Source organism: Saccopteryx leptura, chromosome 6 (assembly GCF_036850995.1).
Source record: "Saccopteryx leptura isolate mSacLep1 chromosome 6, mSacLep1_pri_phased_curated, whole genome shotgun sequence".
Lineage (NCBI taxonomy): Eukaryota > Metazoa > Chordata > Mammalia > Chiroptera > Emballonuridae > Saccopteryx > Saccopteryx leptura.
The window spans coordinates 151,455,367-151,470,685 of record NC_089508.1 but is presented as its reverse complement, the minus strand read 5'-3'; the positions used below and the strand labels follow the sequence as shown (position 1 = coordinate 151,470,685).

General features: G+C 53.1%; 1 protein-coding gene across 2 annotated transcripts in view; it reads right to left on the bottom strand.

Annotated features, from left to right (window-relative positions):
• Positions 1-3: 3 nt before the first annotated feature.
• CDHR2 (cadherin related family member 2) overlaps positions 4-15,319 on the bottom strand; it is a 33,940-nt gene continuing 18,624 nt past the window's right edge. For both annotated transcript variants that reach the window (XM_066388371.1, XM_066388372.1), the window contains exons 15-32: positions 15,125-15,186; positions 14,649-14,892; positions 11,468-11,707; positions 9,235-9,304; positions 8,465-9,070; positions 7,369-7,440; positions 6,915-6,964; positions 5,400-5,551; positions 5,147-5,255; positions 4,967-5,055; positions 4,446-4,514; positions 4,283-4,360; positions 4,129-4,189; positions 3,926-4,050; positions 3,285-3,398; positions 3,123-3,203; positions 2,837-2,894; positions 4-261 (exon numbers count right to left, since the gene is read on the bottom strand). In XM_066388371.1, the coding sequence (XP_066244468.1) occupies positions 127-261; positions 2,837-2,894; positions 3,123-3,203; positions 3,285-3,398; positions 3,926-4,050; positions 4,129-4,189; positions 4,283-4,360; positions 4,446-4,514; positions 4,967-5,055; positions 5,147-5,255; positions 5,400-5,551; positions 6,915-6,964; positions 7,369-7,440; positions 8,465-9,070; positions 9,235-9,304; positions 11,468-11,707; positions 14,649-14,892; positions 15,125-15,186 (2,415 nt within the window). In that variant the 3' untranslated portion in view covers positions 4-126. The remainder of the gene's footprint in view (positions 262-2,836; positions 2,895-3,122; positions 3,204-3,284; positions 3,399-3,925; positions 4,051-4,128; positions 4,190-4,282; positions 4,361-4,445; positions 4,515-4,966; positions 5,056-5,146; positions 5,256-5,399; positions 5,552-6,914; positions 6,965-7,368; positions 7,441-8,464; positions 9,071-9,234; positions 9,305-11,467; positions 11,708-14,648; positions 14,893-15,124; positions 15,187-15,319) is intronic.

The window sequence follows — 15,319 nt, the reverse complement described above, 5'->3', positions numbered from 1 at the left end:
GGAGACAGAGCAACACAATATATTATTATGTTCAGGGAGGGTAGGTATAGTTTGGGGGAGACAGGGTCTCTTCCAAGGTAGACCAGAAGAGTGGGGGCCTGTTTAGAGCCCTGCGGCAGGGCCTCGTCACAGATCTGTGGTGTCCAAGCCAGCGTTGGTGAAGGATAAGCCCTGCTGGCCACCTGCACCTGCCTGCCTTCCTGCCAGCACCACGCTCAGAGGCTCTGCCTCAGGTCCCACTGGACTTCCCTGGGGCTCCATCTGTAGGGGAGAGAGGGACAGTGTGAAGGGCAGGGCAAAGTGGGACGATCTCCCCCAGCCCTAGGAAATGGGTGGACCTTCAAGCCTACACAATGAGATGGCTCCTTGGCCGGAGTCCCTCCCTGCTCCTCTTTGGGCCTCAGTTCCTTGGCTATACCCCAGAGATGGCCATAGCCACTGGAGGTACAGATGGGCTCAAGTGGCAGGCTGGACGTGGAGAGGCTACTCTTGCCTTTGCCCTATCTAAAGACACAACAGCACGTTGGTGTTCTGCCCAGTCCTGAATAATGCCAGACCCTGGGTCTTGTGCCAAGGAGCCAGTCCAGCAATTCCTGCCACCTGTACCCCATGGCAGGCACCATGCTGGGTGCAGTCTATCCATTACCTGAAGTACCCAAGGAGTCCCCTAGGGAGGAATTGTGTGCCCCACTTTATAGATGTGGAAACTGAAGCCTAGAAGGCTCTCATGGCCAGGGAGGGGCAGACAGAGCAGGCTTTGGGCTGCTGGGCTTGCTGGTTCTGAAGTTTGTCCACAGCACAGCGCTGCCTCTGGTTCAGTTTGACATTTGTCAGCCTCAGAAGGACATGCTGCAACCAGGGTCCCATCCTGTTCATTGTGGTGCACACTCATGCATCTCCCTGCCTTTTCTTCTCCCTCCCCATGTGACATGCAGAGCACACACATGACCAGTCACACACACCTCACAAGTGCACCTTCCAGTGGACCAGCCCCAGGGTCAACTCCTCCACAGCAGACGCCACAGGGCAGAGCCCCCAGCACTGCCCTGCCTAGGGCACTCCCAGGGCTGTTTCAGACTGGGGCTGTACCTGTCCCTGGTGAACAGTGAAACAGCTGAGGGGCCTCAGGTTAGGCTAACCATTCTCCTTGTGCTGCCTAGAGCCCTCACCACTAACCCCCTGTAGCAGCTGTAGGCACAGCGCAGCCCAGGAAAATGCGACTGGGCCTGGCAGACAGAAAACCCGGGTTCTGGTTTGCCTTTGCCTTGCAAGCTTTCTGACCTTGGGCAAGTCAGCATTCCTCCCTGGTCTTGGTAGCTTAAAAAGGTAGGCTTGGATGACCTCTCAGGTTTCTCAAAACTTCTACACGAACACAAAGGTCTAGGGCGCTAGGCATCTGAGGGAAAGGCCCACCACTCTGTTCCCCACTCAGCCAAGGAGAAGGGCATTCAGTTCCTGAGAAGGCCTATGGCCTCCGGGGCCTGCCTGCTGCTGCAAGAGAGGGGGTGGAGCCTGGGCAGCTTCTGGAAATATAATGACCCCCTGCCATCCCAGGACAGTCTGGGCTCTCTCCTGGCTTTGGAGGCTCTCAGTGGCCTGGCCCCCTCCCTCTCCAGACTCTTCAGAGCTCTCTACCCTCCCTAACCCCCAGGTCCAGTCCCATTGCTGGGCCCCTGACTTCAGTCCCTTCTGGGGGCCAGCTCTGGACTCCTCCTGGAGCCACTGGTCTGGCTGCCGGCTCTGGCAGGCAAGACTGTTCTCTTCTGCCTCACTTCCCCCAAAGTATGTTCACTGGAGTTTTTGCCTGAAACCATTTTCAGTCAGAGAGAGCTGTTCTCCCAGAGACCTCCACCACTGCCTTGTGGCTGGGATTGCCATCTACGACCATGTTACAGCCAGGTCCTTATGCAACAGTCTGGTATTTTAACACCCAAAAGAGGCTTTGGTTGACCAAGTCCTTCCATGTAAGGCATCTTCAAGGGAAATTAAGTACTGAAGGAAGGGTGGTCACCCCCAGAGAGCAGGACACAGCTGAGGGTGAGACCCAGAGGGCAGTGGCTCTCTAACCACCCCACGCGCACACACACACAGAGCCACAGACATTCAAGCTCAGTGGGCCTTAGAGCTCCAACTCCAGTGCTGGTTTCCAAAGCGCTAGAAGGAATATGGTGGTTCCTTCTGAGTCTGGTGCCCAACCCACCCCTCTCGTGCTTCTCAATCCTGCCAGCCCAGGAGAATGCCGGGAGCTTTAACAATTCATTCATGCCAGGCCCACGTCAGCCATCGGATCAGAGTTCCTAACTGGTGACCCAGGATTTCTAAAGAGCCCCACACACAATTCCAATCAGCAGCCCAGGCTGCATAACCTCGAGCTAATAGAATCAACTAACCTATTGAGCAAATGATGGTACTGTTGTTTATTTGAGCCTACCTTCTCTCCTTTGCTAGGTTATATTTACCTCCAGATCTCTTCCCCCTGCCTCTCAGCTTTTATATAAGGGACATAAAGCTGGGAGCTGGAGATATTCACAGTTGCTTTGTGCCAGGTGGTTTTATACCCTCTCTTATTTCATCCTCACTGCAGTCCTGCATGGTTGGTAAACTGATCCCCATTTGCAGGTGATAAAACCAGAGGGAGAAGTCACCAACCCAGGGTCACAGTAAATAGTAGAGGAGCAGGGATTAGACACCATTCCAAAGCCATAAGGTATCCAGGGCCTGGAGCAGAGATGTGCCCAGGTCAGCAGCAGGTCCTTCAGCTCTCTCCTGAACCCCACCCCTCCAGAGAAGGACCCCAAGTCAGAATCCCCAGGCAAAAACACATCCCCCCTCTTGCCTTGATTCTCTGTTTGTTATTTTCCAGGTCCACAGAGTTGTCATCCAGGGAGTTGAGACTGTGGGAGAGATGATGGAGTTCAGATAGCTGGCAGACCCAGTCCTCCCTGTCTCTTCAAGAAGCACCACTGCCTCTGCTACCTTCTCAGCCACACCATCACCACTACCACTATCAATAGCATCACCACCACACATCACCATTACTATCACCATCACCATCACTACTGCCGCCACCACCACCATCAACACAACCACCAGCTGGCATAGCTGTGAGGGTCACTGCTCACCTGAGATGGTCCAGATCACTGGAGGAGGATTGGGACTCAAAGTCCAGCTCCTTGGTGCAGAGATTCAGCACGGGATTGGCCCTGGGGAATGAGGTCTAGTCAAGCTGCTGTGAGCCTCAGCCGCCCCATGGGTCCACCACCCACCCTTCGAGTCCCACGCACCGCTCAGTGGTGTACATGTTAGTCCCGGGGATGGCAGAGGCTGAGGGCAGCACCCCTGCTGCTGTGTTACGGGCCTCCTTGGCAGCCTTTATAGCCCGAAGCTTCCGGTGGTAGCTATGGGAAACCAGGAGGGGGTATTTTCCCTGCAAACCCACTGTGTACCCGTGCAGGCCCTGGGAGTGTGACTTTACAACCACCCTGGCAGGTGAGAATATTTGCTCCATTTTGAAAGAGTACAAGTAATACCCAGAGAAGGGAAAGGATTTGCTAAAGGCCACACAGCTGACTACCGGCAAGGCTTAGAATCAAACCCAGATGTGGCTACTAAATACAAATGTATTGAAAACGGAAAAAGAAACAGCATTTATTAAATGCATTATGTGTGCCAGACATCTTGCTGGGTTTGAGATGCACATCGCTTCCTTTAGGACTTTGAGGAATCTAGTGTCATGCCCATTCTGCAGATGAGGAAACTGAGGCTCAGGGAGGGGAGATAATCTACCCAAGATGTCACAACAGGTCCCTGGGGACTGAATACAGATATACCTGATGCCTAAACCCAAGTTCTTTTACCCCCCCCCCACATGTCTGGGGATACAAGTGGGAGAGGTGGGACTAGAGACACAGGATGGGAAGAGCACCTCTTTCGGGTACACATGAGGGCCATGATCATGATCACGATGACCAGCAGCAAAGCTACTCCCAATCCTATGGCAACACTACTGAGCAGCTTCGGCAGGTCTGACTCCTGGACCTCCTGGGAGCCCTGGAGAAAAAGGAGTGAGGGAGGCTCTGCGGTGGGCGTGGCCACCCCACCCTACTCCTCCCGCCTGCCGTCACTCACCACCACTACCAGCCCCAGCTGCAGCAGCTGTACCAGTGAGTCCCGGTCACTCCGGATAATCCTGTGCACAGAGCCCCACTCAGACCCAAGGGACACTGGCATCCCCCAAGCTTCCTGGTCGTTCTCCTGCCCATCTAAGACCAGCCCCACTCACACATTCAGCTCATCAAGTGTCAGGGCTGACCCATTGGAGAAGACAAAGTAGGCATCAAGGTAGGAACGGCCTCGGGCCCTGAAATGAGGCAGGGGTGAAGGATGAAGAGCAGCCTAGGACCACCCTCTTCCTCATGCCAACCACCAGGCCTGCAGGCACTCACCGAGTCATGGATTTTATGTCCTTAATGTCAACAATGTAGATAGTAGTCATGGTCACCTGGGCGAGAGCCCTACAAAGGGGGCAGATGTCACAGAGGCATGGGGTAGGAGCCTTAAACCCAGCTTGTGGTCAGGCCTCTGCCAGTGGAATTAGGAATTGTGTGAATTAGAAAGGGGCACTTCCACTGGACAGCCCCATTGGCTCAGCAGGTAGCAGCTCGCTGCAAATTGACAAGGAAGCTCCTTCCTCTAAGGCTGGGTTTCTAGCTTAGCAGGCAGAGTGCTTGTGCAGCACACAACCATAGTAACTGTGCATGGTAGCCTGGTTTAGGTTTCTCCCTGCCCAGCCCAACAGTGGCTTCTGGGGACATGCAGAAAGCAAGTGCAGGTACAGGGTCAAGGACAGGGACAAGAGACAATGTGAGTCTGGGGCAGGATTGAGAGACATTCCATCCAGGTCTCACCAGGGACCAGGCTCCCAGGCCCTGTCCTCTCCCACAGTTCCCCAGGCCCCCAGACCTACGCCTTAATCTCCTCCGTGTTGGCGCCCACCTCCTCCTTGCTCGTGGAGAACTGCAACCTCACCCGGTAGCTCTGGTCCACAGTGAAGAGCTACGGGAGGAGGGCATGGAGGGAGATGAGGCACAAGCGACCAGAGGCTGGTGAAGGGCTCCAGGGGCTGCAGGCAAGGACCAGTGCTCACATTTAGGGTGATGTTGGCTTCCTGGGCAGGACCCACTAAAGGTCTGTCCTGGGCCTGGACTGTCACTTGGTAGGTGCCTTGGAGAGTGGAATCAAGGCTGGTGACTAGCCTATAAAAGGAAGAAGGCACAGCTGAGCCTTGGACCCAAGCTGGAGTCCTCTGGAACCTATTTGTACACATCCAAGGATGGGAAACGCACTGCCTTGAGGTCTCCTTTGGGCTCCCCCTCCCCCAAGGAGCTGCCCACAGTTACTCAATGTTGCCAATGAACACGTCAGCCTCTGAGGAGGTGGAGACCCGGAAGAAGCCCTGGAAAGGAATCGTGGCTCCATCCTTAGTGATGAAATCCACTTGGAGGATGGAGAAGAGGATGGCCCCGTTGTTCCCCGAGTCATTGTCTCTGGCCTGAGAACAAGAGTAGACAACATCTGTGGGCCAGACCAGGGGCCCCTCCACCCCCAGCAGGAAACAGAAGCCAGGGTGGCCTGGGAAGTTGGTCTGCATGATCACTCAGCCTTCCCCACAGGCCACCCCAACTGAGCAAATGCTCTATAAATATAGTTTTAGGCAAGTCCCTGCCTCTGCCCCCCCAACCCAACAGGTTACCCCCCAAATTCCCTTTCATGTGGAAATCATGTCCCGTCCCACCCACTATCCCCCCCCCCGCGCCCACGCGCCCACACACACACAGACACACACACAGACACACACGGACACTGCGATTTCCTGAGCCGCTCCTATGGCCAGGCTCCTTGCCTTGGAGCCCTCCATTCAGTGCTTACTGGCGTGAGTACAGATTCCCCTACTGAGTCTTGAAATGAGAGAGAGCAGACACATTTCTATTCATTCTAGTATCTTTTAGAGAAAAATATAACCAACACACAGACCTACGAGTCCACTGATGTCATTGTTCAGGATGAGGCCAAAGCTGGTGTTTAATTTTCAAAAAAAAGTTAGTTTAAAAAAAATTGTTCAAAGCCATGGGCAGACTCATGGCATTGGATGGCAACTGGCTAAAGATTGGAAAACTGACTGTATAAAGCTTGAAAGAACCTTGAGAGGGAGAATATTATCTGCACTTTCTGAAGCAAACTGAGGCTCCAAGAGAGATGCTGTCCTGTGAAGACTCAGCTCTGAGCGGGGCAGGCCCAGCCGCTCATCTCCTGCACCCATGCCCTCCCCACAGCACAGTGAGGGGCACCCAGATGCTGCCGCCTCTGCATTAGAGATTACTGCCAGGAACTGCCAGCTTCTTGTCTAGGAGGGAAACTGAATTCCACAAAGGCATGGCAGCACCCCAGGTCAGTAAGAGGCCCAGCCTGGCCCAGGGCCCAGGCTTGGGGGAGGTCTCACCCATGCTCAGCATAGCCACCGCCTTCTAAGAAACACACCCGCATCCAACACCATAAAGAATTAAGTCTTTTTATGATGTTGCTCTGGAAATTATTTAACTACAAGGAATTCATTCAATGTACAGTTGATTTCTCTGTGATACTCAAGAATCTTGGCGTAGGGAGACAAATCTAGCCTGAAAGTGGTTTTTATGGTCATGAAATTTTTATGATACTAAATTTAACAATGAATGAAGTTTAATCATATCAATCAGGCAGGTGTTCACTTCCATTCTGGGGTTTTCTTCTCATATGTTGAAGCCAATAAATTTCCTTTCCAGTGTTAAAGCATCTGAGGGCGGCTCAAAGGCCTAAAGGCCGTGGCCCTGTGTCTGCTGGGCTGGCAGCACTGACAAAGGCGAGAGCCAAGGACTTACCCGCACGGAAGCCACCTGCTGGTTGGGTATCACAAGTTCTGGGATGATCACTACAAGTGTGGATAGGAAGGGGTCATTGGGGTCAGGACCAGTGTCCACCTGGCCTAGTGCTGACCACAAGCTCAGCTCAGTCCCCCAAACCTGCCCTCAACCTCTCTACCACCAGAGACTCCTATAACAACTGCCCCGGAGCCATCAGCTAGCAGGTCATCATCTCCCATTGTGCAGATGGGGAAACTGAGACCCAGAGAGGGAGGGCCTGGTCCAGAGTCAGATATGAGTTGGGGAAGACCTGGTGTGAATGCTCAGGTCTCTCCTCCTGTGGAAATATCAGGAGAGAGGCAGGACAGGAGGCTGTCCTCCCTGTCTAAGGGCCACCTGGGGCCTGAGGAGGGTCTATGGGAGTTACCCAAAGGTAGTCCTGGAGGTAGGGAGGGAGAAGGCTGCTACTTACCAAAAGTCTTGTTGTCAGGGAGAAAATATGGTTCATTGTCATTTATGTCCTCAATGGTAATAAGGAGGCTTCCTAGGAAACAAGGTTGGCTGGCTTGGGTATCTAAGCAAAGTCCTCGTCCAGAGAGCCTGGGTCTCAGCCATATTCCCAGCAGCCTCCCTCCCATGGATCACCCATGCTCAGTCTCCTCCCTTGCTCCACCCAGTCTCCTCTGACCCTTGTGTGTGTGTGTGGGGGGGGGGGGAGGGGTGTATCCTTCTCAGACCTCAGAGAAGGTAAGCAACTTACCCAGGGTCACACAGCCAGAGTGGTGGGCCAGGACGGAGCCCAACCCAGGTACATCTGACAACACTATACTGACACGTACTAGCTGTGTAAGCCAGGTTACTGAACTGCCCACTCTGTGCCTATTTCCTCCTCTATAAAATTGTCTGGGGATCACCTACTTTAGGGGTTGTGTGGGAGCTAAATGAAGAAATGCTCCCCAGGTGACTGGCACAGCTCTTGGCTATAGTAAGGACTCTGTGTATGCTCATTAGCAATATGGTTGTTTTGCTCTTTGGGTCAAAGGCAGGACACAAGGACACATCTGATTTGGAGGTGTGCTCTGTCCTTACGCCACCTCACAAAATGACAGCGTCAAAAAGTGCCCGCTGCCCTGGCCAGATAGCTTGGTTGGTTAAAGCTTCGTCTCGAAGCACAAAGGTTGACGGTTCAATCCCCGGTCAGGGCACATACAGGAAGATTGATGTTCCTGTCTCCCTGTCTCTCTCTATATATCTCTCTCTCCCCCTTCCTCACTCTCTAAAATCAGTAAAATAAATTTAAAAAAAAAGTGCCCGCTGTATACTGGGCTCTGTGTTAAATGCTGTCCATGGTGCTCTTGTCTGATCTGCACAACTGGCCTACTACTACCCAACTTCGCCTGACGGACAAGGACAATGAGCCTTAGGAAGGTGTCATAATTGCCCAGTGACACAGCTGATAAGAGCCGGAGTCAGGATTTGAACCCAGACCTTGCAGATTGCAGCCCAGGGCTCTTTCCCACAGTCCCTATGGTGCAGCCTGCCATGCCCCACCCACCAGGCCGCCTCACCATTGTCACTGTAGGCCTGGAACCGAGGGTCTGTTGTGAGGTCATAGGCCCGCACGACCAGCGTGACCAGGTCACAGGTCTCGTAGTCAATGGCCTCGCTCTGATTGATGAGCACAGAGCCGTTGATCAGCATAGAGAACCAGCCACGGCACAGGCTGCCCACATTGACACTGGCCTTAGTACAGATGACGGTCACAAACTGCACCTCCAGCTGGGAATCGGTATCCACATCCTGGGCAACCACCTGAGCCACCACACCGTGCTGCGAGCCATTCTCAGCCACACAGATGCCCCGGAGCGAGGCCGAGTCCAGGGTGGGTGGCTCATCGTTCACGTCCTCCACAGACACAGAGATTTCTGCTGTGGCCTCAGCCCCCTGGGGGCCTGGGTTCTCAGCACGCACATTCAGCCTGAAGGCGGTCTGGGTCTCATAGTCCAAGCTCACGTCTGAGGGCAGCCAGAGGAGGCCCTCGGCCCACCCGGACCCTAGCACCGAGCCTTGGAGCATGAAGTTGTTGGCGCCATTCCCTGACAGGCTGAAGCTGATGCGGTTGTTGGCTTCAGTCTGGTCTGCATCCCAGGCCTTCACCATGCCCACCAGCACTCCTGTGAAGGGGGGTGGGGGGCAGAATTCGGAAGAATTCCTGGCCTGGCCACCAGAGGTGTCCCCTGCTCTCACTTTCCTCAGGCATGTCAGGGTTGCCCTGGGAGGGGTTATATGCCACACTGGGCCCCAGCCCCCATGTCAGCCTGACCCAGAAAGGACTTACCGGGGTCCCTCTCCCGCACTGGGAAGATGTAGTTGGGCTGGTTGAAGATGGGCAGATTATCATTGATGTCCTATAGACAGGGGCAGTTCTGAGTCCAGGAACCTCAGGAACCCCAGGCTCAGCCTCCCAGAGCCAGTCTGAAACACCAACCCTTTCTCCAGCCCAAAGCCCAGACTCAGGTCTCCTTGGTCAGCACCACCCACATCACTGCTGAGGAGATAGCCTTTGAGAGGGTGGAATGAGCCCAGAGGCCTGTGCTGGGACCCCTGACCTGAGTTACACACTTTCAGGGAGCCCCACCTCCTCCCTGCTTCTCTGACCACAGCTCAGCCTTCTGTGCACCTCCCTCTGCAGCCCTGGCCACCCCGCACAGAGCGTTGCCACTGTGGCAACCAACTCCACCTGCCACTTCTGCCCTGCCCTGGGGGGTACTGGGGGTGCCCTTGGCTTTTCCAGCCTTCCCCCAGGCAGCCCACAGACACCTGCTTCTGCTTTAAGCTCTTTCTAAATAATGGCAAACTGGACATCTTTAAAAGCCAACACCCCCACCCCTTAACTAGCCGTATTTTCTGATGGTGATTGCCCAGAAATGGTGTGACAGGCTCGGTGCACGTGGCCAGCTGCCTTCTCGAGGCCCTCCCAACCTGCAGGGGTGGCTGAGAGCACAGCTGCAAGTCAAATCCACCCCACCTCTGCCTTGCATCGGACTTCTACCTCTCAGGGCCTCAGTGTCTTCATCTGAAAAATGGGGCCGAAGTCCCTGCTCACAGGGCCATGGTGAGGACCGGCTCACAGCAGTGAAAGTTCCTCCTCACTCACTAAACACAGCGCTGCCTTCTGTCTTCGTTGTGGCCCACTTCTAGTGCAAGGGCAGTTGGCAAGTCCTAACTCAGCTTCCGTTTCTCCATTTTCCCTGAGGTATCAATCCAACCCCTGAAGGAAAGTGGCATTGGGACACAGGGCTGCCCTGTGGGGCGGTGCAGGCCGTGCACTGCACAGCCGCAGGGGCTGCACCCACACCATGGGCGTGGTAGAGATGCACCTTCTAGACTCTAGAATCTAGAGGAGGTGGTTTGTGGGCTAGCAGTCTCAGTACCATACTGACTGGGTTCAAAACCCCTTTCTGAGGCCCTTGGCAAGCTACTCAGCCTCTCTGTTTCTTTTTTTTTTTTAAGGTTTTATTTATTCTTTTTTTTTTTTTTTTTTTTTTTATTTCTGAAGCTGGAAACGGGAAGAGACAGTCAGACAGACTCCCGCATGCGCCCGACCGGGATCCACCCGGCACGCCCACCAGGGGCGACGCTCTGCCCACCAGGGGGCGATGCTCTGCCCATCCGGGGCATCGCTCTGCCACGACCAGAGCCACTCTAGCGCCTGGGGCAGAGGCCAAAGAGCCATCCCCAGCGCCCGGGCCATCTTTGCTCCAATGGAGCCTTGGCTGCGGGAGGGGAAGAGAGAGACAGAGAGGAAGGAGGGGGGGTGGAGAAGCAAATGGGCGCTTCTCCTATGTGCCCTGGCCGGGAATCGAACCCGGGTCCCCCGCACGCCAGGCCGACGCTCTACCGCTGAGCCAACCGGCCAGGGCCTTATTTATTCATTTTTAGAGAGAGAGGGAAGAAGAAGGGGAGAGGAGCAGGAAGCATCAACTTCCATATGTGCCTTGACCAGGCAAGCTCGGGGTTTCAAACTGGCGACCTCAGCATTCTGGGCCAACGCTCCATCCACTGCACCACCACAGGTCAGGCTATGCCTCAGTTTCTTGATCAATAAAATGTTAAATTTTAACATTGTTCCCTTGCACTGCCAGGTGTGCAGTTGACACTGTAAATGCTGGTTTTCACCCCATCTCTTTGCCCTTGAATGGTGGTGGAAGACAGGAGGGATTCAGGTGGATGTGTAAATGATAATTAGAGCTAACAGTCACTGAGTGCCTTTTATGGGTCAGGCATTCTTCAAAACACTTTCCATTTGTTACCTCACTGTCTTATTTTCATCCTCATTTACAGATGAGGAACTTGAGGGCACCAAGAGGCTGAGTAATTGCCTAGAGACACCCCAGTCAGGGAGCCAGGTTTCTAACCCACCAGCCTAGCTCCAGAACTCTTAGCCACCATACTACAAATGGCAGAAACTTAACTCGTGCTACAGGGAGGTGGGCGCTGGCCATCTGCTTGGGAGCCCCCCAATATAGGGCCCATCCTGAGCCCTTGCCATTGGCTAAGCCAGGCCTTACCTCCACAGTGATGGTGACATTGACCTCAGTGCTGAGGACAGGCACACCACAGTCAGCCACATGCACAGTCAGCACAATCTGTCCCTCCAGAGTGGAGTCGATGGCTTCTCTGTCCAGGGGCCCCAGGTTTCTTAGCAGCCCCGTGTCAGGGTCCACTGAGAAGTTGCGCCTGTAGGGACTGGGCAGCAGGCTGAAGTACAGGCGGCTGTTGTTAGTGCCTGGCTGGTCATTGTCATGAGCCTGTACAGATAGGTAAGCCAGATAAGCAGGGTTGGGCATCAGCCATCAGGTGTTATCTGGTCCTGCGTTACACCCTTGCAGCCTGGCCTCCCTCTCCAGCACTAGCCCATGAGGACAATAAATGTGCCAGAAGCCACTGGGATGTTGGCCAATCTCCCAACCTGAGTTTCCCCCCTAACAGGGTCAGATAACAGCTTACAAGAGTTTCTGAGATGACCATTCATTCATCTCACAAATGTTTACTGTGTACCTACAATATGCTGGCCCTGTTCTAGGCATTAAGAATAGAGCTGGGCCTGACCAGGTGTGGCGCAGTGGATAGAGCATCAGACTGGGATGCGGAGGACCCAGGTTCGAGACCCCAAGGTCGCCAGCTTGAGCATGGGCTCATCTGGTTTGAGCAAAGCTCACCAGCTTGGACCCAAGGTTGCTGGCTTGAGCAAGGGGTTACTCGATCTGCTGTAGCTCTCCCCCCACCCCAGGTCAAGGCACATATGAGAAAGCAATCAATGAACAACTAAAGTGCCACAACGAAAAACTAATGATTGATGCTTCTCATCTCTCTCCGTTCCTGTCTGTCTGTCCCTAACTATCCCTCTCTCTGACTCTCTCTCTGTCTCTGTAAAAAAAAAAAAAAAAGAATAGAGCTGGGATCAAGACAGTTCCCTTATGGAGCTGATATTCTAGTGAGGAGGAGGTCATAGGGGAAGTATATTATAGACATTCAAAGTATAAACAAACACAAAATAAGTGTACTGTACAATAAAATTATGATTTTGCCCATGATGGTGTTGTGTGTTCTTTTCCTTCCAGGATCCTGAACACATGCTTGATTTGCCTTTTGGGTGATCTAGCCCAAAAAATGCAACAGGTTCTTCCCTGACCCTGGGCCTTTACACATGCTGTCCCCTCACCCTGAATGCCCTCTACACCTTCTCTACCTGACTCTAAGCCAGGTTGATGCTTCCATGATCCCTGTATTACCTTCGACATAGCACAAGTCATAGCACAAGTGACCCCCTTGGGTTACTATCCAGTGCCCTCACCTAACTCACCTCAAAAAACCAGGGGTCCAATAAGGGCCTGGTGCATAGTAGGTGCTCAACAAATGTGGTTTTGAATCCAGGGCTGGACTACTCTGACTTGGGACCAGTTCTTTCCCCTTCCTCCCTCCCCAGCCCCCAACTTCAGCTCTTTTATTTCAGTTCTGTTGGAACCTTGTTTATTAAATGCCTACCATGTAGGCAGCTGGAGATGGTTATTCTGAAAGCCTGACCCCATCTGTTCATCCCTTGGCACTCTGAACTCAGGCCAACTACTTCGCCAAGTGCTGCTTGGGGTTCCTGCTGGGCACCACAGTTACAGCAGAAGATCTGACATGCTCTTGCCCAAGGAGCTCACAGACCAAGGTGGTACGCATCGAGGAGCCGGGAAAAAAGGTCCAGGTCAGGGCGAGTGTGTCTGACCTCCAACCCAGCACTGCTTTTACTGGCTACGCAACAACAGAAAAGTCACATAACATCCCTGAGCCTCATTTTCTTCCATAGAATGGGGGCCATTGGAGCATCTGCTTCACAAGTCGCTCAGGAGCCCGGGATGGGAAAGTGTGCTGGAAACTGCACAGCCCCAGAAAGATAGGAAGCGCCATGGCCACATGTGTGGCAGCTTGACAACCCACCTGCCCACTTCTCACAAGGCCCCCTTTCAGAGGACGCAGGAGAAGTTTCCCTCCGGTGTTCTCTGGGGCCAATCATGGGTTTTTATCTCATAGACTCGGTGAACCCAGCCATTGATCTCATTTCCTTTCTTGCCTTGGCCATTGGAAAACTCAGAACTGACTTTTAAGCCCACTCCAAGCAATTCTGTGGCTCTGGGTTCTAGATCCACCTTTGTACCCTTTAACAAAACCATCCTTACTTTCCTTCTTTATTCCTTCCATATTTTTAGCTTACTTTTTAATTTAAGCCACCTCAAATACTTTTTGGAAGAAAGAGAGGCCTGAATTAAAAAGGACAATATGGCCCGACCGGTGGTGGCACAGTGGATTGAGTGTCAACCTGGGATACTGAAGACCCAGGTTTAAAACCCCAGGTCACTGGGCTTGAGTGTGGCTCATCCAGCTTGAGGGCAGGCTTGCCAGCTTGAGCACAAGGTCACTGGCTTGAACATGGGATCATAGACATGACCCTATGGTCATGGGCTTGAGCCCAAAGATCACTGGCTTAAAGAAAGAAAAAAAGAGAGATAGAGAGGAAGGGAGGGAGGGAGGGAGGGAGGGAGGGAGGGAGGGAGGGAGGGAGGGAGGGAGGGAGGGAGGGAAGAAAGTAATGTTTTTTTTGGTCTTGGCGGGGTTTTTTTTACAGATACAGAGAGTCAGAGAGAGGAATAGATAGGGACAGACAGACAGAAACAGAGAGAGATGAGAAATATCAATCATCAGTTTTTTTGTTGCGACACCTTAGTTGTTCATTGATTGCTGTCTCATATGTGCCTTGACCGTGGGCCTTCAGCAGGCCGAGTAACCCCTTGCTCGAGCCAGCGACCTTGGGTCCAAGCCGGTGAGCTTTGCTCAAGCCAGGTGAGCCTGCACTCAAACTGGTAACCTCGGGGTCTTGAACCTGGGTCTTCCACATCCCAGTCTGATGCTCTATCCACTGAACCACCACCTGGTCAGGCAGTAATATGTTTTTGAGGGCTTGCTCTGTGCTAGGCTTTGTGCCACGCACTTTACATACATTATCTTATTATTCCTCAGTGACTTTGGGAATGATTGGTATGATTGCCCTCATTTTCCAAAGAGGAAACAGAGGCCATCTGAGGCTGAGTGACTTTCTCAGGGCCACACAGCAAAGCGCAGATGCCAGCCTAGGACCAGCATGACTACAGAGCCAGGTTTGGTGTCCTTCCCCCATCCCAACCTCAGGTCCAGGCTGGCTTGTACCTGGATGGTCACGGAGACATTGCCCTCCTCCTCCTGGACAAAGATGTTGTAGGAGCCGCTGACCACTGGCTTGTTGTCATTGATGTCCAGCAGGTGAACCTGCAGTGTGGTGGAGGACGACAGGTTTCCGCCGTCGATGGCCTGCAGCGTGAGGTAGTACACGGCCTGCTTCTCCCGGTCCAGCAGCTCACTGTTTCTCACTCTCACTGTCCCTGAGTCTGGTTTCACCTCAAAGATATCTGCGCTGTGCACGGTGGCCAAATTGAGCAAATAAGGAGACAAGGTGCCCACTTAAGTTTGAAGTTCAACAAAGTAACAAAAAATATTGTACCACTTCTCATGAAATATATATATATATATATATATATATTTTTTTTTTTTTTTTTTTTCATTGTTTATCTGAAATTGCAAAGTAACTGAGTGTCCTATATTTTACCTGGCTACCCCACACACCCCTGCCCATCCGGAGACCTTACCCATTCCCTGGAAGCAGGCGGTAGGTGATGTGGCCCCACTCACCCATGTCTGGGTCAAAGGCCTGTGAGGCAGAGACAGACAATGGCACACTGTTCAGCAGTGACCGTACTCACTGCCACCTACCCAATAGGTGGGCATTGGGGTGTCCTGCTCCCTGACACAAAGGGAGAACCCCAATACAAATTCACACTAGA